Source organism: Hemiscyllium ocellatum, chromosome 42 (assembly GCF_020745735.1).
Source record: "Hemiscyllium ocellatum isolate sHemOce1 chromosome 42, sHemOce1.pat.X.cur, whole genome shotgun sequence".
In the NCBI taxonomy this organism is placed as follows: Eukaryota; Metazoa; Chordata; class Chondrichthyes; order Orectolobiformes; family Hemiscylliidae; genus Hemiscyllium; species Hemiscyllium ocellatum.
Genome location: NC_083442.1, coordinates 34,042,735 through 34,066,866, shown reverse-complemented (window position 1 = coordinate 34,066,866; position 24,132 = coordinate 34,042,735). Strand labels below are relative to the sequence as shown.

Here is a 24,132-nt window from a genome sequence, read left to right as displayed (position 1 = left end):
AATAGCAAAATGAATGGTTTTCGCCAGCAACAGGATGTTATTGTCAAGCTAAAAAGATTTTCTACCTATTATACAAATTAATAATGTGGTATACAAATTTCAGCACAGGTGTGATGCAAGGTATAAAAATTGTACAAAGACTGACAGATTGAATCAAGCAGCATATTACTTTAGTTGGTCACAACAAGCAATGTACTGAACCGTACCCAACCAACCTACACTTGGAAAATTTGCAAACAGTATCCTACAGTAAAAAAGTGACTCCGAAAGTGGACATTTCCTATTTAATCCTAAGTGTGCATATAACTACACTAACAACCAACTCAGGATTGTCAATTGTGCGTGCAGTGTGGCACACTTGCATGTACAAGACACTACATACATTAATACACAGGGCCTTATCATTTGCAGATAGAATGTTCACACACTCCACCTACTTTAACTCAACAAAACAGGTGACAGCCAGTTGCTGATTCATTTCTCAGGGCAAAGCTCTCAACGGTCAGAGTCAAACTGCCTGGTTTAAAATTTAAACAAAGCATGGCAAATAATTATTAATCATTAACCAAAGCATTCTCCTTGGCCACACCTTTAACAGAGTCTATTGACCACTAATTGGCAATCTCTTCTTATTCAATATAAAAATTGTTTTCTCTTTGAATTAGTACTCTTACGAATTTTCCTGGTGAGTACAAGGCAAAAAGCTTTGACAAACGTTTTTTTTCCAGCAATACCAAAGGACAGATTATTCCTGGTGTAATGCATTTTTGACATAGTTTTATTACGTAGATAAATTCAAAAGCCAAAATGCATATCAGGATCCAACCAGCAGTTGTGAGGCAAATGACCAGTTAAAAAGATTGTAGTAAGGTTTGCCAGAAGATGGAAATTCCTACACTTCTACAAATAATGCCATCTGATCTACAACATTCAAAAGCTAACTTTGTTTCTTGCTCTACAATGCTGCCAGAGATACTGGTATTTCCATATTTAACTTCCAGCATTCCAGAGTTTTTCTTCTAATCTACAGAGAACCACCTGTTTCAACACATCAGGCAACAGTGCTACCCTTATGATTGTACAATACCAGAGGATCAGCCAAAGTTTTGCACTTAAAGCCTGGGACTTGATGAAGCCTTGATTCAACGAACATAGTCTTAAGGGACTCCAGCTGCCTACTTGAATAGCATTTGGAGACTTTTGATATCTTTCTTGGTCTCTTCAACACTCTGCTTTCATGCCCACATTTGGGAACTTCTAAGCAGTAAAGTATCTGGAAAGTAATATATTTACTATGGAAATAATTTTTTGTACATTATTTAAATACTGGACACAGATCCGGCCTGCTTAACATACTTCAGCAACATGGATTTTAATATGGCATTTGTCAGACTTCTGACTTTGCTGTCTTTTAGTCCTCTGGTTGAATAAATAATCTGTGGAAGATAATACAAATAGACAACCCTTTATCTGAAATCCCAAAATCCAAGAAGCTTCAAAATCCAAAAGGTTTTTCGTGAAGATTTTATCTCATTAACAAGGTCGCTTAGCATGCAAACAGTCAACCCAATCCCACACACACTCAATGTGGGGTTCCCCACTGAACTGTCACTTATTCTGAAATTGGAAAAATTTCCGAATTCCAAAAACCAGCTGGTCCCAAGCGTTTCGGATAAAGGATTGCGTACCTGTATGGTTTTTGCTTGTCATTAGTTTAAAAAAAATTTGTTCCAGTGGAACCTAATTATTAAATTAAATGCATGAAATGAGGGATACTAGATGCTGCTATTATCATAACACTAAGACATTTACTATTGCTTAGACCCATTCACTTTAATATTTAAATATTTGTACACATGTACTGTACAACACTATTCTAATAATTGCTTGAAATTAGTTTGATCTTTCTCCCTTTTCCAAACTAATTTCTTTTCCTCCTAATTGTACCAATCTCTTTGCTGAGATCTTATTTGCCAGAAATCCTATGGTGAATCACCTAAATGCCTACTTTACCGTCACAGACCCAGATATTAAGTCCTGGATGGCTTTCAGCTAATATTTGTATCAAATAACAATACCCAGCAATTAGGGAACAAGAGTTGAAACCAAGGTTGATTTTTATTTTTCTTCCTAATCTGTGACGACAAGGCCGGGTATGGGACTCTTGCACTACCCAAGCTAAAATGGCGAACACAAGAATGAAAACATGGGCTATTATTTTATGCGATTCAACTGAACACTGCTTTGCCTACTTAAACCAGAGAAGCCATTAGTCTTTTGTTTTTATTAAAATTTCAAAAGCAGCTTTTGGATACCTCTGAAATCCACTCAATGAACTGATCTGCTCTAATCAAACAAGTCAAATAAGTCAAATCATAAGCATCATTACATATTCTTTCCCATGTGTTAAAACATTAAGATATTAACAGTCTTAAGCTCCCAGCTAAACTGGAAAGAGGCTGGAAGTCTTGTTAATGTGCACACTTTGAGTAAGACAGATTGGCAGCTGAAGTACCAAAACACGTAACCTGGAAGTGGTCCACATGCCAAACATCAGATATACAGAAAGCAAGGTTGACAGAGTCAACAATTCACATCGTCACTTGAAGAAACAGGCGTTAGGCAGAAAGCAAGCTCAATCTCTTTTTTGCTTAATTGTTAATTAAGTAAAATTACTCAAGATCTCGAAGTTGAGGGGTGACCTTATAGAGGGGTGTGGATAGGTTAAATAGACAAAGTCTCTTCCCTGGGGTCGGGGAGTCCAGAACTAGACAGCATAGGTTTAGGGTGAGAGGGGAAAGTATAAAAGAGACCTAAGGGGCAATGTTTTCACACAGAGGATGGTACGTGTATGGAATGAGCTACCAGAGGAAGTGGCGGAGGTTGGGGGTACAATTGCAACATTTAAGGGGCATTTGGATGGGTATATGAATAGGAAGGATTTGGAGGGATATGGGCCAGGTGGGACTAGATTGGGTTGGGATATCTGGTCAGCACGGACGGGTTGGACCGAAGGGACTGTTTCTATGCTGTACATCTCTATGACTCTAATTTGTCCTATTTTGGAGTCTTCTTTCTCTATTGCCTCTCCACAAATGACACCCAACATCCTAAAGCACTGTTTATTTAATAGATCATTATGTTTACATTACTGCAGTCCTCCAGTATGAACTGATTTGCAATTATCTATTTTTACTGATGGCCTTCTGCATTGAATATTAATATTTAACAAATTAGATTTCCCATTTATATTTAGATCTGCAACAGTTTAACTGAAGTACAAAAGTCAATGAGATACTTCTTCAAACTGTTGAAGATTGGAGAAGCACTGCCCTTTTGTGGTTCAACTCAAAGAATGAAGAACACAGATAGCAATCTGAACACTTGCACGCATTCATTAAACCCATATTTCCCAACCAAGTCAATTATTGTAAATGAAATGCTATTGTGCATAGAAGGAAAGAAATGGTGCAGTATTAGTACTACCAATTGTGATATATTGGACAAGTAGAAACCATTACAAGCAATCACTATAAAGAATCAAACTTGGGTTAACATGTTTTCAACCACAAGGAAAGCAAAGTGTTCGATAGTGCATTCATTAAATAGTCAAAGCTGTGTAATGCAGTACATGTTAACAAGCCTCACATGGTTGCAATAGTCAATACTTTAACTGTTAGTGGAATAGAGGAGCAAACGAGATTTACAGAAATTATGCATGCTTTACAAAAGAAAAAGTATGCATATAAATATACTTGAACCTTTTCCCCAATTATATGATCTAGAATGATCAATTTAAACTGCTTTTGGTTGGATTAAAGACTTACTTGTTTCTTGAAAAATTAACACCTTTTGACAGTTTTGCCCACGCTTTCCTTGTGGAAGTATAGTGTAATATCAGCAATACATCACTAGTAATACAAAACTCAAATACTAACCAGTTCTGAATCATAGTAATAATCATCCCAAGTCAGTCTGAGTGGTTTCTTTGTCATCTGAGAAAGCAAGGTAGATGCTGTTAGGAAGTTCACACATCTTAAATAACCTTTACAAAGATAGGGCAAGATCCTTATCCAACAAGTAAAGTTCAAGGGATACCAGTGACGAGAATTCATTCTCCTCCTCAAAGACGGCAGATATTTTTACAAGTTGCACTGAATAAATTTACAATAATCCTGGTATGATCACAGCACATCTAATTATCTGTCAACAGATTTTATATTTTCAAACTAATTAACTACTACTGCAATGAAAAATAGTTAAGTCCAGTTATGAACATTGTCCATAGGCTAACCTTGATTTTCATGAATAATGGTATTCATCCGTTTAGACTCTTCCCTCACCAAACCCCTGCAGCAGTGATGACTTCCAAGAGCCTGTGGTGGCAGCGATAAAGTGTCCCAAGGGCCTGTGGCAGCAACGACTTCCGAGGGGCAGCCGCAGAGTGACAGTGACTTCCAAGGATCCTCAGCAGCAGTGACGTCAGAGGGCCTGTGACAGCTGCAGCGAGCTCAGAGGGCCTGTAGCACTGAGACCAGAGGCTTTTGGAAGCGACACCCATTTACCTTATGGAGACAAGGCTACCTCACGTAGCTAAGACTTTAGGTCTGGATGCTTCACCCTTCCTTCTTGGGTTTTTTTTTGTATTTCTGTTTTGTTTTAAATATGGTTTTTGTATCTATATTCTTTTTTAAAAATTATATTTGGGTGTTTGTAGCTAAGATGGCACTGTGAGTGGCGACTTTGTACACTTTTCACTGTACTCCTGAGCTTCAGTACATAGGACAATAAAACAAAATGCTAATTTTAAAATGCTCACATATGCAAGTGAGCATCTATAAAAACGTCTTTCAGGTGCATATCATCAAAACATGCCAACTGGGTCTCTTATGAATCCTTAGAGTTTTGATTGTTGTTCAAAATGTTATCCAAGATGGCAGCAGAGTAGGACACTCCAGCTAAAGCTCATCCACTCCACTCGCTGTTGTTCTTTCCTTCGCTTTTATTTTTCTTAGTGTTTTTTCCCTTGTCTCCTGGCTTCCGATGATGATTCCTGACATAGCCATGTGGCACAGCATTTTCTGGGCATGGCGTGGTGGCCTCCTGATTTTGTGTGGTGACCTGGCGCAGCAGATTCCCGATGTAGAGAGGCAACTTCACGGCCCATGGGGAGGTCTGCAGTGATCTCCAAGCCTCACGATCTTCAAGGTGAAGCCCAGTGCAATGTGGAGCCAGAGCCTGGTACAGACTGGAAGCTAGGTGTCAGCATGGTCTGTTGGTCTGAACGGTTAGTTCTGCAACATTGGACATTTTATTATTCTATTGTCTAAGATCTTGTAGCTAAAAAAGCTGTACCTAGATATCTTTGTTCCTAAGATGGCTGTGTAAGTGGCAACGTATCAACTTTTCACCATATTCATTAAGTATATGAGACAATTAAGCTAATTCAATTCAATCAAGGCATTAGAATAGACAGAAAAAATGGATCACCTTTACAATGATATTTTTATTCATACATTCTCCAAAATGATGTCAGCTAAATCTTTTTCTACACTAAGAACAAAAGTTTAGTTATATAGCATTTGATCACTCAAGAATCAATAAATTATTATAAATGCCTTTAGTCCTGTAACATAGGTAAATGTCAGTCACACAAAACTGAAACAGGCCCTTCGGTCTAATTCAACCATGTCGAACAAACATCCCAACCCGACCTTGTCCCATTTTCCAGCATTTGGTCCAAATCCTGCCAAAGCCTTCCTACTCATGCTTTTATCAGCGTCAATAAGATCACCCCTCAGCCTTCAATGCTCAAGGAAAAATGTCTGACAGTTCCAACATTTTTAATTTTTAATTGTTCGTGGGAGTGGTCTCACTACCTGGGCCAGCAACTTGCCTGTTCCTATTTGGCCTTTAGAAGGTGGTGATCAAGCTTCCTGACCCCTGAAGTTCATGTGATATTGTGATTTGACCAATGACTCTGTTTCATACACCTGGCAATGTTAGTGCAAGATGGATTATTGGACGGAGCAAAGAAACTTCAAACAATGCAATAGGACTTTTCAAATTTATTGAGTTATCAGATATCAGACAGAAAACAACTGCTTAACTTTTCATCCAAAGGACTGCACAGTGCTGAAGTGCCAGCCAATGTGACAATAAAATCCTGGATCAAATTTTCAAACTTGGAAATGGAAATATTACAACTATTATTTTGAAATACATGCACTATTTTAACTTTATTTCTATTGCACTCGATTTTATCTGTACATGGAGTTTTTAAAAAGGTAAGGGAAGAATGGACGCTCATCAGCAAGGATCAAATCCAGAGTTACATTCTATAAATGATGGGGTGATGAGCCAAGGTCTTTTTCCCAGGATAGGGGAGTCAAAAACTAGACAGCATAGTTTTAAGGGGAAAAGGGAAAAGTTTAAAAGGGGTCTGAGGGACAACTTTTCATGCAGAGGGCAGTGAGCGTATGGAACGAGCTGCCGGGGTGGTGGTGGTGGTGGTGGTGGTGGTGGGGTGGGGGAGGGGTACAATTGTAATATTTAAAAGGCATCAGGATGAGTACATGAATAGAAACTTTTTAGAGGGATACAAGCCAAACGCTGGCAAATGGGACTAGGTCAGATTGGAATATCTAGTCGGCGCAGACGAATGAGACCGAAGAGTCTGTTTCCATGCTGTATGACTTTAATTCATTATTGTAACAAATTTAAATAGTTATCACAATCCAAAAAGCTTATGTAATTTGATTCAAACATGCAAAAATAGAATAAAGAGAAATTGTCCATTTATTAAAGTTTTACAAGGGTATATTAGAATATTAAGTTAAAATTGCTCATGAAGACATAGCACCAGCCAAGCACATTTTTTATGTCAAAAGGTTATTTATGTATATCCAATTTGTGTGTTTTAACCTTTCTCAGTAGATTGCAGGTATCATTCATAGAGTAAGAAATGTATTCATGGTAAAGGGGAGATGGCAGCAGTGCGCAGGAATAGTGTTTGATAAGCCTATTGGATCAGCAGCTCTATGCTTTGCACATTGAAACCGGTTGCCTGCTAACTGTGGCACAGCTTTCACTACGCTTTGACCTCATTTGTCACAGTACCATGGCCATCAATTATACCAAATACATCAAGAACATCACCAACCTTTACAAGCAAAAACAGCTGTCATCAAGAACAAGCTCAAATTTGTCCTAACTCAAGATCCACGAAGAGACTTTTCAGCAGAAAGCGATCTAAAATAAGCAGCACACCTTTTCTCCTCGAGGTCTCAATTGTAACTATGTAATTGTTGCCCTGGTAGAGTTCGCATGCCTGTTCTTTGTTAAAGCATTTTCTGATTTGCAAAACTCAATTAGTCAGCCACGTATTGCCTTAAGCAATATTATTGAGGGAGATTAATGTGCTTTGTTTCAAATTGCAATTACAGTGTTCTTTCTCCTACAATGAGTGTAAATCTAAATTAACTTCATCAAAGGAAGGAAACAAAAAGCCAAAAAGATGAGTCACAGACTTTTGCAGTCTGATCCAAGGCATGCTTTTAAAAGAGATGATAAGCTGTTTTTGATTCTGAAAGATTCAATCATCTAAATTTATACCGCATAAAATAATCTAACAAAATAATCAACCCCAGCAATAATTTTGAACTTTGTGCTTTATTAATTTGCATCTAAATCAATTGTCTTATTCTGAACTTCAATCAAAAGGGTTTGAGATGCCTCAAAGCTGCTGGTGACACCTTTTACCCCAAACTTGCATTCAATAGTTAACAATTGCCATGTCCCTACCCATGTTAGTTCAGGAACATAACTTCACACCACAGAAACTTCATAATTTAATATACAATATCAAATAAATATAATCATTATATAAGCTGCCATTAATTTTCTGACATACATATGAATACAAAGGAGCTTTCATGTTTATGCCAGCTGCCACAACATCAATCCACTTAATTCTGAACAACATGCTTTCCAGCTGTAATTTCTAAACATATTACCTTCAAAATTTCACAAATAACATCTCCAATGAATTCTTTGCACAGGATGAACTTTTGGCACTAACCTGATTCAAGTAATGGTATTCTTCAGGCTCCTGCAGGTGAAAACTTTTTTTCTCTTCTTCATTGGCTCCTGCCAGCAAGTAGTAGAATACATGATAGTTTCTGAAACAGGAATGACACACCACACAGTGTTACATTAACATTCAAGCAACTGCAATGCGACAATAAAATTGTGAAGATATGGCAAATTTACATCAGTTATGCAATATAAATAGAAGCCATTTGTATTACCCTAACAGTAAAAATGCTCAAAGTTTAAATGTGTTAATTTATGCTGAAACTGTTGGAAGTAGAGGTGCCTCTATCTACATATAATGGAGTCTGATTGTACTATCGATGGTGCTGAGAACAGACTACATTAGTTTTTACACATCCATATATTGATCCAAGATCAAATTACAGAATCTGTCTCTGCACATCTAATCAAGAGAAAACAGCTACTGACTTGACACAAATCATCAAATTCATTTTTTTAACTCAAGATATAGGGTGTTGACTTTTACAAGCAACATTTTAGAGAAACTGAAACCTTCTTTCATGGAGCTACCAAGTTGGACATTGTTCCTGCCAAACTTGCCCCCAGAAGTTACATCAAAAGGACCTAAGATTGAGCAGCCAACATCAAATGGTGTGTTTTCCTATCGTTCTATAGATGAGGAGGTTTGTATCAGGGAGAGTTTGACTTCACTGAGTGGTGCAAGTGTTGAGTTTGGACTTTTCAGTTATTAAGTCAAAGAGTGACTTATACAAAAGGATACATGAAAAGTGAATGATTTTTCACTAAAAATCAATAATTGACAGAAGTACCTGCCCAGCCTGAGGTGAATCATCTCATTAGATAGCAGATCCAGCTGCATCTCCATGCCAATGAAATGATACCCCTCTTCCCATGCCATATACATTGGTGTTCCTTCCAATGTTTGTTTTCTTGCAGTCCATTCCTGATAAGTACAAGACAAAAAGCCTCGACTTTCTTGTCCCTTCTTAGTGATGTTTGATTGACCTTCTCACAAGCAATTATTTGAATTTTACTTCAACGTTTTTTTATGCTATCTTTGACATTGTGTCTGAAATGGAAATTAATCCCAGATTAACCATCACAAGGGCATACATACCAAATTATTACCAAACCCATTGATTTCAGTTAAAATCCCTCTCTCTTATCTAGGTCTGGTCTCTGGTGTCATCCTTTTCCATGTAAAATCTGCTACATTTTAATCCACAGAAAAATTAAAGTAGCAGCAATTTGAATGACTATTCCCCAGTGTCTTGCCAGTTTCATTAGTAAGTTAATAGAAATTCCTTTTCGAACAAATTATCTTTTATATTCCAACACAGAAGCTCCACTTCTGTAAAATATTATTCAATGATAAAATCATGCATTGCCCTTATCCTTAAGCATTCAACTGGAAATAATTTCAAGGTAAAAATTGTGTGTCCTGTCTGGATTGGGACACAAACCTTACCCCAAATCTTTTAATCTTGAAGTGAATTTTGTATTCATTAAATGTTACTACTTGAAAATGGGATTAATTTCCATTTCAGACACAATATCAAAGATAGCATAAAAAACGTTGAAGTAAAATTCAAATAATTGCTTGTGAGAAGGTCAATCAAACATCACTAAGAAGGGACAAGAAAGTCAAGGCTTTTTGTCTTGTACTTATCAGGAATGGGCTGCAATAAAACAAACATTGAAAGGAACACCAATGTATATGGCATGGGAAGAGGGGTATCATTTCATTGGCATGGAGATGCAGCTGGATCTGCTTTCTAACGAGATGATTCACCTCAGGCTGGGCAGGTATTTCTGACTGACCAGGGTATTACAACAGGAATGCACTGGGGATTAGCAGGCTCCAAAACCCCTTCTCAATGAAAAAGATTCAATGTTGCACACAAATTGTTTTTGCCTACATAGAACAGAGTCCTTAAGGTTACCAAAATAAATTCTAGCACATGCCAATGAAACATACTGCAAGCCTGACCAAATCTTAAAAGGGTCTCTGGTGTAATTCATAAGAATTTGGATTATTTAGTCCATATTGCCTAATTACAGAAACACATTACACCATTCTGAATTTTGCAAGCAGGTCTGGTTAAGTACAGTCAGTATGCTGCCTCTTGCAGATAATTAAAGAGACATATTGTTTGATATCGGTCTGCCGATCACTGAGACATGCAGTCTACATACCCAGTGTCACAACACTACTGAAATTCATATACTATATTACTCATTTGTCAGTATCCAGAGCATCTTTTGAGCTTGGCAGTAGCATCCCACGAGTGGAGAATACCAATCAAGTGTTTGGTAGCCTCTACAATTTCATTGTTGAGAAATCCTACATCAGTTACACCACTGTTACATGCAAAGTGAAGCTCTCTCCACATTATACTTAATTTGACCTGCAAATCCTGATGAGGCAGAATAAAGGACCATGTACTACTTGCCAAACACCTCTATTTGTAAACCTTGTTGTACGATGAAGGTTTCTCCTTTCTGTTCTCTCAAACACTACCGGGTCAGATTTATCCTGAGTAACAAAATGCCTTTTATCCTGCTCTAACCTATGAAAATTACCCCAATTGCATCAATGTGATTTGTTCCACTTCCAACGTCCTGTTACAACCAAATTGCTAATATCGGGCCACCTTTGTTTTGCAATAATGGTTTTGAAATTAAATTCAAATAAGCTTACAATGAACAAACATTGTTGGATTTCAAGGTGCAACACAGCAAATTACCATAAACTACAGTTCTTGTCATCTGGCAAGTCCATTTCTGCACAAATATTAATCAGTGGTAGTTGTGGCACAAAAAATATATTATATTTCAGTATAATAATATAAATAGAACAAAAACATCCTTTTCCAGTAACATGGAATTAGTATGTTATAATTTCACCCTAAAATGTAACTTTTAATATGATTTTTAAATTGCCAAATTTAAAATTAAAATACTAGAAACCTACATTATCCTACAGTCAAAGCTAGAGCTGTCATTTACAGATACATATTTTTTTGGTATGTTTGTTCTATGGAGGATGAACCCGACTTTCTGAATTTCTGGTAATATTCATGTCATGTCAAACTGACTCATTGTGTAGTTTGCACGTCTTACCGTTCATTATGCTCCTGGTAGACCAGCCGCGACTTCTCCAGCAGGTACTTTTCAACATAAGCTCTACAAAAGTAAAATTCTGTTATTAGTTAGATCAATAAAAAGCCTTCTTCGAAATCAACCACTGAACCTTCATGCCTCTGTCTGTCCATACAGCCAGGGTACATATATCCGATCCAAAGAGGTGCAGGTCAGGTGAATTGGACATGCCAAATTGCCCATCGTGTTAGGTGCTGGAAAAGCAAATTTATCCATCTGCTCAAATGTTGTTGCATCCATTCTAGTTGTCCATTATCAGCCATGGTTAGCTCATTTCAAGTTGTGGCACTGTTCCTCACTTAGAGTCATAGAGATGTACAGCATGGAAACAGACCTTTCGGTCCAACTTATCCATGCAGACCAGATGTCTCAACCCAATCTAGTCCCATCTGCCATCTCCCGGCCCGTATCCCTCCAAACCCTTCCTATTCATATACCCATCCAAATGCCTCTTAAATGTTGTAATTGTACCAGTCTCCACCACATCCTCTGGCAGCTCACTCCATACACGTACCACCCTCTGCATGAAAAAGTTACCCCTTAAGTCTCTTTTATATCTTTCCCCTCTTACCCTAAACCTATGCCCTCTAGTTCTGGATTCCCTGACCCTAGGGAAAAGACTTTGTCTATTTATCCTATCCATGCCCCTCATAATTTGTAAACCTCTATAAGGTCACCCCTCAGCCTCCAATGCGCCAGGGAAAACAGCCCCAGCCTGTTCAGCCTCTCCCTGTAGCTCAAATCTTCCAACCCTGGCAACATCCTTGTAAATCTTTTCTGAACCCTTTCAAGTTTCACAACATCCTTCCAAAAGGAAGGAGACCGGAATGGCACGCAATATTCCAACAATGGCCTAATCAATGTCCTGTACAGCCACAACATGACTCCCAACTCCTGTACTCAATACTCTGACCAATAAAGGAAAGCAAAACAAATGCCTTCTTCACTATCCTATCTACCTGTGACCCCATTTTCAAGGAGCTATGAACCTGCACTCCAAGGTCTTTTTATTCAGCAACACTCCCTAGGATCTTACCATTAAGTGCATAAGTCCTGCTAAGATGTGCTTTCCCAAAATGCAGCACCTTGCAATTATCTGAATTAAACTCCATCTGTCACTTCTCAGCCCATTGGCCCATCTGGTACAGATCCTGTTGTAATCTGAGGTAACCCTCTTCTCTTCTATCAGATCAGAGCCAAAACTACTCATGACTCCCAAGTATCCAGAAATAACAAAGAAAATCAAATTGTTTTCTCCACTCATTACCTCTTTATGCACTCACATTTCTTGCAAATGTCATCTATAAAAACATGGACTTTTTGGTCTAAAGCATATGCATCATCACCATTGCCTCCTCTGACATGTCTGACCATTAGGTGTTAGCTATGAATTAGAAGCAGCACTATGTTCTGAGGAAAAAACATTAAGAGGTCAAGGTGCTTGATCAGAAAGGCTAGGCTGTTTTTTCTCTCGACAAGAGTGAGGAGGTATGCCACTATTAGCAATATTGTCTTTTGGATGAGATGTTAAATAGAAGCTCTATCTGCTCCCTGAATAAGAAGGCAAAAGATACAGTGATAAAATTTCTCAAAAGAGCTGGGGAGTTCTCCCTGGTGTCTTGCCCAATATTTATCCTTCAGTCAACATGAGTAAAACATTCACCTGTTCATTATCACATTGCTACACACAAATTGATTGCCACATTACAAAACTTTCATTTGCAGTACAAATTTAATTAATTGGCTGTAAAGGCCTTTCTATTAAGTTGTGTATGGAATCACAAATGAAATTTCTTTAATCATCCACACCCACTCAGTCCATTGACTCCGATCTCCTTATATGACTTTTATCTAACAGCTCATTATAATTTTCTTTCTGTCATTTCCATTTAATGTTCCACTTAGTCCATTCACTTGAGACAGAAAGACCACTGAGTTCTAAAAGGTCTTCAAGGATTAGATGGCCAAATTGCTTCTTTGCTTAAACTGTCACCTGCAGTGCTTTCCAAAGCCTGCCAAACACTCTACCTCCTTCTTCAGTAGGTACGAACTATCACTTGGCATTATGATAACATAACTAAACATCAAGCTTCTACATATGTGTAGACAATGGAGTCATACAAAACACAAAGGAAGATAGCTATGATTGTTCAAAGTCAATCACTCCACTACAGGACATCACTGTAAGAGTTCCTAGTCCCAGCCATCTTTAGCTGCTTTATCAAAGACACACTCTCCATTACAAAGTCAACAGTCGGTTGAAGTTTCAGCAATCAAACACTTCAGTGCCTGAGAAGTTGTGTTCAAACGAAACAGGAATTAGACGCTCTGACGTGACCTGATGAGCAATAATAAGTATCAAGTAAACATCTCTAACAAGTGAGAACTTGACCACTGCCCCTTCAAATCCACTGACGTCACTGAATCTCCCACCATCATCCTGGGGCTTACCATAGACAAGAAACTAAACTGAACCATCTGTATAAATACTGAGACTACAAGACCAGAGCAGAACCTGGGAGATTTCTAAGGCACAAAATTCATCTTCCAACTTCACAGTCTGTCCACCAACTACAATGTGGGATATGCCGGTGTTGGACTGGTGTGGACAAAGTTAAAAATCTCACAACACGAGGTTATAGTCCAACAAGTTTATTTGGAAGCACCAGCTCTCAGAGCGCTGCTCCCAAGCTAGTGCTTCCAAACAAACCTGTTGGACTATAACCTGGTGTGCGATCTTTAACTTGGTCCACCAACTACAAGGCGCAGGTCAGAGGTGTAATGAAGTAGTCTCTATGTGCTCGAGTGAGACCAGGTCCAAAAACGATTCAGTGACAACATCAACAGGAGAATTTCAAATGGCTAAATAGTTGAGTGCTGTTGCTTTTCAAAAAGGTAGCAATTCCATTCATCCACCCACAGTCTCATACCTCTTAACCTCCTCTTTGCAAATATCACTATGCACTTATTTTATATTTAACTTATAATTATTATATCACTAATAATGCTTCAACAAACTTAGCTGATAAAGTAGAAACCTATTTATGGTGGGAGGAGATTCAAAAATATTGAATGATTTCTCTTTTCATCACTCTTTTTAAACAGACAGTAATCTAGCCATATGTCTTGCATTACTCACCCTCGTACAGTGCCAGTCTCCTGGTAGTTCACTTGAATGAATTTACCAAAACGGCTCGAGTTGTTATTATGAGCTGTCTTTGCATTCCCAAAAGCCTGTTGATGAAATAAAAATAGTCAGAAACTCTGCAAAGGGAAGGTTCCTTGCTCTTCATTTCAATTATCGCCAAAGATGTTGAAGCATGTCAAGATCTTTCAAAACCTGGAAACTGGATTTGAGTAATAAAAATAATCTGCAAAAAAAAAGCACGTAACAACTGTGGTGTGCATATTGTTTCAAACTGCACTTATTTTATACTCAACTGAACATTCATTGCTTAATGATTTTTTCCATCTCACACATAAATGAGCTCCATTATTTTGGAAAACATACTCACATATGGGTAATCTTTTAGTATCTTGCCCATATTGTCTGACTTCACTTTTCAATCTGGTCAGTGCATATGAACAAGATATCATAATAGAAAATGTCTTGAAGTCTTTATAGTAAATCTCAGCGGTGCAAACAACTTTCAATAAGTGGCTTTCAATCTGACAAAAACACAACAAAAAGTAAATCATACAATCCCCACAGTGCCAAAGCATACTATTCAGCCCATCGAGTCTGGATCAACCCTTCAAAGAGCGCCCTACCTGTCGTCCTGTATCCCCCACCCCAGTCAAAACAAAACACTCAGCAACACAGCATAGTTTTAGCTCCTTCACCTTTATTCCGGGCCCTGGAGGGAGAGAGAACGATAACCCATGTGCACAGAGACATGAGTTCACGGTCTTCTCTGGAACAACAGTTTCTCAATGAACTATATCATCATTTTACAGGGAAGAACATCCAGATAAGGCAACATACATATTAACTGGTGACCGTTACAACCAACAGTATCAATGGCAGAGGCCAAGCCCTTTACTGTTATACAATGAATGTTCTTAACCTTGTTAACTAGATTCATACAATGGATACTTTTCCCCTTGTTAGCTGACCTTGCATACTGAATGCTTCCAATATTATTAAATGACTCTAAATAATGATTGTTTTTCCACCTTGTTAACCCATTACCCTTGCCTCCAGCATCCCATTGTTAACTACAAGTTCTTATCCGATCTGAGTCATGCTCAGCTGAACCTTGTTTCACAAAACTCAGAACTCAATTCCTTTCCGGCCTGCTTATACCCGATACGCATTCTCATACCCAGACCCCCTACTCTATCCTCATAACTCTGCATTTACCATAGCTAATACACATAGCCTGCAAATTCCTGGACACTACGGGATAATTTATCGTGGCCAATCCACATAAACTGCACATCTTTGGAAAATTACACAGACATGGGGAGGTCATGCAAACTCCACATAAACAATCACCCTGGTCAAGAACTGAATCTTGGGCCGGTGGCACTGTGAGCCTGCATGCTAGCCACTGAGCTACCACATTGCCCCCTTTGGGCCAAGAGGTGACACTATCCCACTAAATGTCATGTCCTTCCAAGCCCGACCTTTGTGCATGTTTGCCAATGTGACCATTTGTCTCATGTCTTTACACTTCTCTCTCTCTCTCTCTTACCCCTCTTCCTCACCATCCTCAGTACCTACCAGCTTCTCCCTCATGACCACCCCAGTTTTGGGGTGTTGTATGGAGACAACCAAGTCCTCTAGCTTTTCATTTCTAAAGAATTGGAAACTATACAACAGCAATGTTTGAGAGTCATTTAGATAGACACTGAACAGGTAGATACAGACCACATGCAGGCAGATGGTATTAGTTTCAAATGGCATCATGATTAACAGAGACATGGTGGGCCAACGGGCTAGTTCCTGTACTGTTCTAATGTTCTAAGTGACATATACTTCACCTTCCTTGCCTCTCTACAAGATGGGTGAAAAATCTTATAAAAACTACAAAGCAACTAGTGTTGCTTTTCAAGTGCCTAAGAAATAAGGAGCAAGCAAGTCACAGGAAGAATAGTGCCTCAGGCCTCCGACACCATTCAAGAAGACTGTTGTTGATCCAAACTAGGCTCCAACTTTGCTTTCCTGTCTGTTCCCTATAATCAAGTCCTTTAAAGTTCAAGGTTGTGACCTTAATAAACACTATGATGGACAATGACTCACCTTTTACAGCTTTCTAAATATTCCAAAAATTCACAAGAAATTCAGAAGAAATTCCTTTTCATCCATATCTAATATGAGGGCCCCTCATCTGAAACTGTGTCACTTAGTTCTGGATTCTCCAATGAGAAATATCATCTCAGCATTCACCCAGTTAAGCATCCTCAGAATCCTATGTTTCAATAAGGTGACCTCTCATTCTTTCAAACTTAAATGGGTATAGGTCAATCTGCTTAACCTTTCCTCATATGGTAATCCAATCGTCTCAACAATCAGCCTAATGAACCTTCCCTCAACTGTTTTCCGTGCAACTTTACTCTTCCTTAAGTCACGAATCCAAACTGCACACAGTACACCAAATGTGGTCACCGCATTTGCAGTTGAAGACAGTCTGTCCCACTTTTATATTCCATTCTCTTGGTATAAAGGCCACATTTCAATATTCTTTCATGTAGGAGAATGCCAAGGTCCATCTATATTGCAGCAGTCTCCAGCTTCTCTCCAATTAAATAATTTGTTCTTCTGTTTCATCTACCAGTTTTCCATATTATATTTCATCTGCCAATTTCAGGTTTACCTAAAGCCTGTAGATGTCAGTAGATATGAGTTTTCTGGAGTCACTAAACAACATTACATCCATCGAAATTTCTTTCAAATGTTAGTGCAACTCTCAAACCACAGCAATGCTTTTTATGGAAGCAAAAACAAAAATCACAGAATACGATGCCAACCATCATAGCTGAACAAAGAATTTAAAGCTAAAGTAGCAAAATTTGACATTTGTCCACTATAATAGGGCAATTATTCCCTATGATATAGGACTATCAGCACTGATAACCTCTAATTTCAATTTAATGGCAAAATAAGACCAGCAATGGCAACAGATCAAGCTGCTACAGGAAAGATGTTATGAAACTTGAAAGGGTTCAGAAAAGATTTACAAGGATATTGCCAGGGTTGGAGGGATTGGGGTATAAGGAGAGGCTGAATAGGCCGAGGCTGTTTTCCTAAAACCTCGGAGGCTGAGAGGTGACCTTACAGAGGTTTATAAAATCATGAGGGGCATGGATATGGTGAATGGACAAGGTATTTTCCCAAATATAGTGGAGTCCAAAACTAGAGGGCATAGGCTTAAGATGAGAGGGGAAGATTTAAAAGGGACCTAAGGGGCAACATTTTCACACAGAAGGTGATGCAAGGATGGAATGAGCTGCCAGAGGTGGAGCAGGAGGCTGGTACAATTGCAACATTTAAAAGGCATCTGGATGGGTACATGAACAGGAAGGGTTCAGAGGGACACAGGCCAAATGCTGACAAATGGGACCGTATTAATTTAGGATATCTAGTCGATATGAAGAAGTTAGCCCGAAAGATCTGTTTCCATGTTGTACATCTCTAAGAATCCAATTTCACATAATAACAATTCAATAATATAACTGGTCAGAAATTAAACTCATGCAACTGCTCATAAACTATGAGTTCTGTATCATGTATGATGGAATCCATGGTTTCAATTTGTTTTTAAAGACAGACCCATATCAAAAAGGGAAGCTAAGTGAGAAAACTGGCCCTTCTGATTTCTAAGGAAGCAAAGACTGAAAACGTAATTGGAATGCACAACTTCTGGGGAGACAAAGAATGAGCAAAAGATATAGATACTGCTATTGGCTCTGTGAAATGAAGATAATATTGGTGGATTCAAAGTGTCCAAACTGTCTTAAGCAGTGATGAACAGGTTCTGTCGACATATGCCATTTTCGTAGAATCTGGGTTGGTTACATATTGTGGTGAGGCAGGGATCAGGCGAAATCCCTGAAAAGCTGAAATTTTCTGAAACGCATTTTTATGAGTTTGATTACCTGTATACTGGATGGACCGTCAGACTAATTAATAGGACTTATTTTACTTGTCTACATCATTTAACACAAAATACTTAGTTTAGAACTTGACTTGACAATCAAATCATAATCATGTCCAGATTGCAGAGGAGGAAGTGCTGGATGTCTTGAAACACATAAAGGTGAATAAATCCCCAGGACTTGATCAGGTGTACCCTAGAACTCTGTGGGAAGCTGGAGAAGTGGTTGCTGGGCCTCTTACTGAGATATTTGTATCATCAATAGTCACAGGTGAGGTGCCGGAAGACTGGAGGTTGGCTAACATGGTGCCACTGTCAAAGAAGGGTGGTAAGGACAAGCCAGGGAACTATAGACCTGTGAGCCTGACTTCAGTGATGGTCAAGTTGTTGGAGGGAATCCTGAGGGACAGAATGTACATGTATTTGGAAAGGCAAGGACTGATAAGAGACAGTCAACATGGTTTTAGGCATGGGAAATCATGTCTCACAAACTTGATTGAGTTTTTTGAAGAAGTAACAAAGAGGATTGATGAGAGTAGAGCAGTAGATGTGATCTGAAAGGACTTCAAGTAAGGCGTTTGACAAGGTTCCCTCCTGGGAGACTGATTAGCAAGGTTAGATCTCATGGAATACAGGGAGAACTAGCCATTTGAATACAGAACTGGCTCAAAGGTAGAAGACAGAGGGTGGTGGTCGAGGGTTGTTTTTTTAGACTGGAGGCCTGTGACCAGTGGAGTGCCATAAGGAGCTGGGTCCACTGCTTTTCATCATTTATATAAATGGTTTGGATGTGAGCATAAGAGGTATAGTTAGTAAGTTTGCAGATGACATCAAAATTGGAGGTGTAGTGAACAGCGAAGGAGGTTACCTCAGACTACAACAGGATCTTGATCAGATGGGCCAATGGGCCGAGAAGTGGCAGATGGAGTTTAATTCAGATAAATGCAAGGTGCTGTATTTTGGGAAAGCAAATCTTAGCAGGACTTATACACTTAACGGTAAGGTCCAAGAGAGTGTTGCTGAACAAAGAGACTTTGAAGTGCAAGTTTATAGGTCCTTGGAAATGAGACGCAGATAGATAAGATAGTGAAGAAGGCGTTTGGCATGCTTTCTTTTATTGGTCAGAGTATTTAGTACAGGAGTTGGAGATGTTATTTTGAGGCTGTACAGGTCATTGGTTAGGCCACTGGTGGAATACTGCGTGCAGTTCTGGCCTCCTTCCTATCAGAAAGATGTTGTGAAACTTGAAGGGGCTCAGAAAAGATTTATAAGAATGTTGCTGGGGTTGGAGGATTTGAGCTACAGGGAGAGGCTGAACAGGCTGGGACTGTTTTCCCTGGAGCTTCGGAGGCTGAGGGGTGACCTTATAGAGGTTTGCAAAATTATGAGGGGCATGGATAGGATAAATAGGCAAAGTCTTTTCCCTGGGATTGGGGAGTCCAGAACTAGAGGGCATAGGTTTAGGGTGAGAGGGGAAAAATATAAAAGAGACCTAAGGGGCAACATTTTCATGCAGACGGTGGTACGTGTATGGAATGAGCTACCAGAGGAAATGGTGGAGGCTGGTACAATTGCAACATTTAAAAAGCATTTGGATAGATATATGAATAGGAAGGGTTTGGAGGGATATGGGCCGGATGCTGGCAGATGGGACTAGATTGGGTTGGGATATCTGGTCGGCATAGATGGGTTGAAGGGTCTGTTTCTATGCTGCACATCTCTATGACTTTGTGTCTAACTTTGTAGACTCTGGGTTTTGATGTAAAGAGAATTAGCTGAAATTGTATTTTGCATTAGCTTTGATTCCTTCATGTTTTTGTGCAAATGCGTGTGCAAACAATTGTGCTGACAACTAACTTAGGACTGTCAGTAGTGCAGGCTGGCAGCGTAGTGAACCTATTTTTAAAAATTCATTCAGGGGTGCAAGTGTCACTGGCTGGGCTAGAATTAATTGCCAATCCCTAGCTGCTCTAGAAAAAGTGGGGATGAGTAGCCTTCTTGAACCACTGTAGTACACTGTAGTGGGGGGGGGGTTAAGGTTCGAATCCTCTGTGTGATACTGGGGTTCGATTCCCCTGGGTGGGTTTGATTGAGGTTCAAGTCCCTTGGTTGAGTTTGTCTGAGGTTCAAGTCCTCTGTGCGATACTGAGGTTCAAGTCTCCTGAATGGTTCGAGTCCTCCGCACTCTGCTGGTGTTCAAACTCTGTGTTTAAGAGAGATTGAAGCAATCTGTATTTAATTGGGATTCGCATTCTCTGGGTTAAAAGGGTTTCGAGCCTTTGAGAGGAGTAAAGTCAGAAAGGGTTAAAGTCCCCTTGTGTGAAATTTGAGGCTCTGCAAGTCTTTGTTCTTTTGGGGGGGGGGGGGGGGGAAAAAGAGTGTGGGTTGGACTGTGGCTCGCCACTAGGGCTCTCTCTTCTTAAGTGTAATTTCAGTGAGTAGGTAAATAGGTCGATAAAAATGAAAACCACTTAAATTAAGGTTGTACTAATACTTGGGTTGAAAAAGGCAAGTTTAAACGTAAATTGTGCCATGCTGAGTGTTTGATGTTTAAAAATGCCGTTTTTTAAAAATACTGGTTCAGAAAATCATTTTAAGTAACTGTTTTGCCCTATTGAACCAGAATCTCAATTCAATGTGTTTTGTGGGCTATGTATTGGGCCAGGTTTTGTTTTTACATTGAAATTGTACAACATTATGTCCTTTTTAAAATTATCAAACTGGTAACCTTAAAACAAAATGATTGAATGCCTTGAGCCTCTGATTGGTTTGAAATTCTAGAATGCCTGTTAAAAAAACATAGTTGGGTTAGTGGTCATGCTTCAGCCAGATGAGAGTACTATATTAAAATATTTTTGCTACTATGTTGTTAATGCAGATTTTTCACAAAAAGTGTGTATTTAGAGTCTGATGCTTTGTTAAGATCTTAGAGAATTTTAGAACTTGAGCCGTTTAAATTCTTACAATTATTGTTAAGACTTCATTGGCCCTCTTCATATTGCAAAGTCAAAGAATGTTGATCTCAACCAAAGTTGCCACTGTAATTCCAACAGTTTTATTTGGGAACTTTCATTTGGAGAACAAATTTGAAAATTTTCAGCATTTGTTTTCCACGAATATTTGAGATTTAAATCTGAAACTGCCTCTCCAATTGCTAAAGTACAGGAAACATTTTGTTATTTTCTTGCCGTTCCAGACTTTCGAAATACTTTTCCTGCTTTCACGTTAGCCAAGCAATTTGTTAAAGGAAAATAATTTTTGAATAACCTGAGTGAGGTACCCGAAGGTTTGATTTTAGGACCATTGATTGTTGCTTATAATTGAGTGAATTGCTTGGGCAGTCCAATTTATAAGTTTATGAATTGTATAAAACTTGATAATGTCATAAATAGTGAACAGAGTAACAGATGTCAAGACGACGGAGAATGTTGAAATAGGTAGACACACTTTAGTGTAGTTGAATGTGTGATTATCTTCATACTGACAACCACCTTGGCCAAGAAGGAATGAGAGGGGAAATACAAAGATACTTTCTACAACTAAAATCTTCTCTATAGTTTCTCCATTCACAGGTAAAGCACGCCTTCGGATCACCGCCCACCCCTCCACAACCTGATCCAATGGATTCAATCATCTCCCCAGTCATGAGCATGAAAACTGAAGCTAACAACAGTGAAGAGGAGGTCAGTATGCTTCACAGTGGTCTTCCTGTGCACATTAAACCATGTGAGCTTTACCTTGTTTTTAGGTCATTTTAGGGATATGAAGGTTCACTGATCAAGCCAACATCAAATCAGCCAGTTGGCTTTGTTACATTTAACAGCAGAACGGGAGCAGATGCAGAAAAGAATGCTGCATTCACCGAGCCTGCAGCTGCTGCACAGAATGCTCAGATGCGCTGGTATCCTCCATCTGAAGCATCTCTGGAAGGATGGAAGACTCATCAGTTTTGTGAAGCATTTAACTGCCCTTATCCTAGAGTTCAGATTTCTCCGTGGAGTGGCGTGTAAGGACTGACTAGATTTTGTTTTCAGGTTGGACTTTACTAAAGGAAATTTGCGGAGAACTGGCATATTTCCACTTGACTTGGAAGGGATGGAGTGGTCACTAAAGACTGTGGATTTAAGAACTTCACTGGTGATTTTTTTTTCCACGTGGAAGGATTCTTCAAACTCTAATTACTGTAACTGACTAGTATTTTTTGTTATCATCATTGCATGCTGTGTGTCAATAACTTGCTTAAATATTGGCTGTCAGAGTCTTATGAAAGCTAGTAGTGCCATCTAGATGGTTATCATGAAATGATAAAAGGAGGGAATGAGAATGTGTTTGGGTATAAGCAGGCAGAGAAAGAGTCAAATTCTGAGTATTGTGAAACAAGAGGTTCAACTAAGCATGACTCAGATCAGATAAGAGCTTGCAGTTAACAATGGGATGCTAGAGACAAGATAATAGATAACAAGGCGGAAAAACATTCATTATGTAGAGCCATTTAACAATAAAGAAGCATTCAGTGTTGTAAGGTCAGTTTAACAAGGTTACAAGTATTCATATGTGAGGCCAGGTAAGGTTAAGAGTATTCATTCTGTAACAGCAGATGGCTAAGTCTTTGCTGATTGTAATGGTCACGCAGTCAATATCTATGTTGCCTTATCTGGATGCTCCTCCCTGAAAAATAACTATATAATTCCTTAAGAAACTGTTGTACAAGAGAGAAGACCAAGAACTCATATCCCTGTGCACATGGGCAATCATTCTCTCACCCTCCAGGTCCCAGAAAAAAGATGGTGGAGGCAAAATTATACAGTGTCTCTGAGCATTTTGTACAACATGGGTACACCTAGAATGCTGTTTGGGAGAATTCCAAGATTTTAAATCCAGCAGCACTGAAGGAATAGTGATACATTTTCAAGGCAGGATGGTGAGCAACTTGGAGGGGATATGGTGGTTTTCCCATGCATCTGTGCCCTTTATCCTTCTTTCTTGCAATATTTGAAGATGTGTAAGATGATATCCAAGTAAATTTGATGAATTGCTACAGTCCATTTTGTAGGATACACTTGAGTGGACTGGACGTTGCCTTTATTAATATAGTGTATACAAAAAAAAATGTAGACTGAATTCAACTCAACAAAATAGCTGGTTAATTTCTCAGGACAATGCAAGAGTTAATATGCCTGATTTAAATTTCAAACAAAGCCAGGCAGTTAACTGTCAATCAGCACTATTAGATGTATCACAAGAATAATGTAATTATGCATTTTCGACCAGGATCTCAAAAATAACAATCCTTGATTTAACTTTGGCTCCTTAACATGAAAGCAAACACTTGCCTGCAGGCCATTTTTACATCTCATTAAATTGTACATTCTTTTGAAAAAGAATCTTATCAAGTCAACCCATATATGACAGCAAGAGAAATTAGGTCAGGTTGCAGTAAGAAGAGTACACATATCTTGAAAATTTCAAAATGCTGCCTCTGGCAAAGGTATAACCTTATTCTATTGATACTTTCATTGAAGAAGAAATGTAGTTTGTTCTTCTTCAAAATTAAGTGGAAGAACAGTTGTGACTTACTGATGTTGGCATAACAACAGTGAATAGCATTGAGTCAGAGTCATAGAGATGTACAGCACGGAAACAGACCCTTCGGTCCAACCTCTCCATGCTGACCAGATATCTCAACCCAATCTAGTCCCACCTGCCAGCACCCGAACCATATCCCTCCAAACCCTTCCTATTCATATACCCTTCCAAATGCCTCTTACATGTTGCAACTCCACCATTTCCTCTG

General features: G+C 38.9%; 1 protein-coding gene across 5 annotated transcripts in view; it reads right to left on the bottom strand.

Moving 5' to 3' along the window:
- myo9aa (myosin IXAa) overlaps nucleotides 1–24,132 on the bottom strand; it is a 328,643-nt gene that overhangs the window by 171,593 nt on the left and 132,918 nt on the right. For all 5 annotated transcript variants that reach the window (XM_060853931.1, XM_060853935.1, XM_060853933.1 and 2 more), the window contains exons 3-6: nucleotides 14,378–14,472; nucleotides 11,200–11,262; nucleotides 8,081–8,180; nucleotides 3,939–3,995 (exon numbers count right to left, since the gene is read on the bottom strand). In XM_060853931.1, coding sequence (XP_060709914.1) covers nucleotides 3,939–3,995; nucleotides 8,081–8,180; nucleotides 11,200–11,262; nucleotides 14,378–14,472 — 315 coding nt within the window. The remainder of the gene's footprint in view (nucleotides 1–3,938; nucleotides 3,996–8,080; nucleotides 8,181–11,199; nucleotides 11,263–14,377; nucleotides 14,473–24,132) is intronic.